This window comes from Corapipo altera, unplaced genomic scaffold (genome assembly GCF_003945725.1).
Source record: "Corapipo altera isolate COAL_440 unplaced genomic scaffold, ASM394572v1 129117, whole genome shotgun sequence".
NCBI classification, from domain to species: Eukaryota; Metazoa; Chordata; class Aves; order Passeriformes; family Pipridae; genus Corapipo; species Corapipo altera.
Window position 1 is genome coordinate 1 of NW_020888691.1, and position 2,673 is coordinate 2,673.

The 2,673-nt window shown below is 71.0% G+C and overlaps 1 protein-coding gene across 1 annotated transcript; it reads right to left on the reverse strand.

Moving 5' to 3' along the window:
- Positions 1-56: 56 nt before the first annotated feature.
- On the reverse strand, positions 57-2,669 carry LOC113942041 (potassium-transporting ATPase alpha chain 1-like; the record flags this gene model as incomplete). The annotated part of the gene is made up of 7 exons (XM_027633182.1): positions 57-228; positions 559-728; positions 1,101-1,281; positions 1,493-1,627; positions 1,714-1,823; positions 1,969-2,167; positions 2,346-2,669. Coding segments are annotated over 7 exons (1,291 nt in total), but the record flags the coding sequence as incomplete, so codon positions are not given.
- Between the last annotated feature and the right edge of the window lie 4 nt (positions 2,670-2,673).

Below are 2,673 nucleotides of genomic sequence, written 5' to 3' on the forward strand. Positions count from 1 at the left end.
GGACCCCCCAGGACACCCGTGTGTCCCTCCCAAACACCCAGGACCCCCCAGGACACCCGTGTGTCCCCCCTTAACACCCGGGACCCCCCACCTGGGGTCCACCTGCTCCAGGGGCAGCCGCAGCCGCGCCGCCACCTCCTCGGGGGTCTCGCTGCCCTCGGAGATGATCCCCACGGACGCCGCGATGGCCTTGGCCGTGATGGGGTGGTCACCTGTCACCATGATCACCTGGGCACGGGGGGGGTTGTGGGTCACCTGGGGTCACTCAGGGTCCCCCCGTGTCCCCACAGTGGCCCCCGTGTCCTCGTCCTCCCCTGTGCCCTCGTGTCCCCCCCGTGTCTCCCCATCCCCAAATCCCACGTGTCTCCATGTCACCCCCCATGTCCCCAGTGTCCCCATGTCCCCACAATGCCACCCCCACCCCCATGCCCCCCCCAGTGTCCCCATGTCCCCCCATGTCCCCCTGTCCCCCTCGTGTCTCCCCTGTCCCCCACAATGTCCCCCCACCCCCCTGTCCCCCCGTGTCCCCCTGTCCCCCCCGTCCCCCCGTGTCCCCACCCTGATCCCGGCGGTCCGGCACTTCCTCACGGCCTGGGGGACGGTGGCGCGGGGGGGGTCGATGAGGGACACGAGCCCCGCGAAGCAGAGCCCCTGGGCCAGCTCGGGCAGCGCCTCGGGGTCCGTCCCGGGGGGCACCGTCCCGGGGGGCAGCCAGCGGGCACAGAACCCTGGGGGGGGGCACACAAGGGGGGTCAGGGGGGTCACAGGGGACGGGGGGGGTCAGGGGACATGGGGGGGTCAGGGGACATGGGGGGCTCAGGGGGGAGGGGACGGGGAGGGACAGGCACCCACTTCCCAGCCACACCCCAAAAAGGACTCCCCCAGCACCCCTCCCCAGAACCCCTCCCAGGACCCCCCGAGCCCCCCCACTCACCCAGGACCCTCTCCCTGCGCCCCCCCAGGGTCCCAAGGACCCCCCCGACTCCCCCAGGACCCCCCGAGCCCCCCACTCACCCAGGACCCCCCAGTTCCCCCCCCCTCCCCCAGGACCCCCCGAGCCCCCCACTCACCCAGGACCCCCCAGCCCCCCCCTCACTCACCCAGGACCCTCTCCCCGCGCCCCCCCAGCTCCGCGTAGGCCCCCTCGAAGTTCTCCCTCCACTGGGGGTCGAGGGGCAGCTCCTGCCCCCCCAGCAGGACCCCCCGGCACCGCTCCAGGACCCGCTCGGGGGCCCCTTTGAGCACCAGCAGCTGCTGCTCCCCCGCCTCGTGCACCGACACCTGCGGGGACAGGGACACACCTGAGACACCTGGGACAGCTGGGAACAGCTGGAACACAGCTGGGACACAGCTGGGACACGCCTGTCACACCCCTCTAACACACACATCACCCCCCCATCCCCTCACCTGTCCCCACCTGTCCCAGCGCTGTGTCACCCCTATAACCCCCCCCATGACCTCACCTGTCCTCACCTGTCCCACCTGCGCTCACCTGGAACTTGTTGCTGGAGTTAAAGGGAAGCTCCGCCACCTTGGGGTGGCGCCCCCTGGCGGCCGCCACGGGCCCCACCGTCACCTCCGCGAACTTGAGCAGCGCCGTCTCCGACGCGTCACCGATGACGTCACGCTGGGGGCGGGGCCGCAGGTGAGCGGGACACGCCCAGGAAGGGTCGGTGGTCCCTCCCAGTCCCTCCCAGTCCCCCCAGTGCCCACCTTGGCCACGGGCACGTTGTCCTGGCCCGGTTTGAACTGGGCGCGGTTGCAGAGGGCGATGACCCGGCTCAGCATCGTCCACGTCTCCGAGGACTGGTCGAAGCTCTGACCTGGCACAGGCAGGTGGGGTCACCTGGGGGGGCCCAGGTGTGCGGGGAGGGGCCCCAGGTGGGATATGGGGGTGGATCCAGGTGCCCCAGGTGTGTCCCCAGGTATCCCAGGTGTCCCCAGGTGCCCCAGGTGCCCCCGTCCCACCCGACTGGTCCTCGGTGGTGTCGGCCTCGTGGATCTGGTTGTCGAACCAGAGGTGGGCGACGGTCATGCGGTTCTGGGTGAGGGTCCCGGTCTTGTCGGAGCAGATCACCGAGGTGGAGCCCAGGGTCTCCACGGCCTCCAGGTTCTTCACCACGCAGTTCTTGCGCGCCAGGCGCTTCGCCGTCAGCGACAGGCACACCTGGGCAGGTGGGCGGGGCCTCAGCACCCTCGGGGGCCACTCGGGGCACCCCCGGCACCCTCGGGGACCACCTGGGCACAGGTGAGGCCTGTGGGTCCATGGAGACCCCCCCAGGCCCCTGAGCCTCCCCAGGTTGCGGTGGCCCCTCCTGTCCCCCCGTTGGCCCCCCGGGAGGTACCGTGACGGTGGCCAGCAGCCCCTCGGGCACGTAGGCCACCACGATGGCCATGAAGAAGACCAGGGCGCGCAGGAAGGGGTACCCGATGACCATGGCCACCACGAAGAAGGTGGCCCCGAAGAAGATGGCGAGGCCGGCGATGATGTCCACGAAGTGCTCGATCTCGATGGCGATCGGGGTCTTCTCGTTCTCCACGCCCGAGGCCAGGCTGGCGATGCGGCCGATGATGGTCCGGTCACCCGTGGAGATCACCAGCCCCGTGGCCGTACCTGGGCACAGGGGAGGGGTAACAGGGGGATCACCAGCCCCGTGGCCGTACCTGGGCACA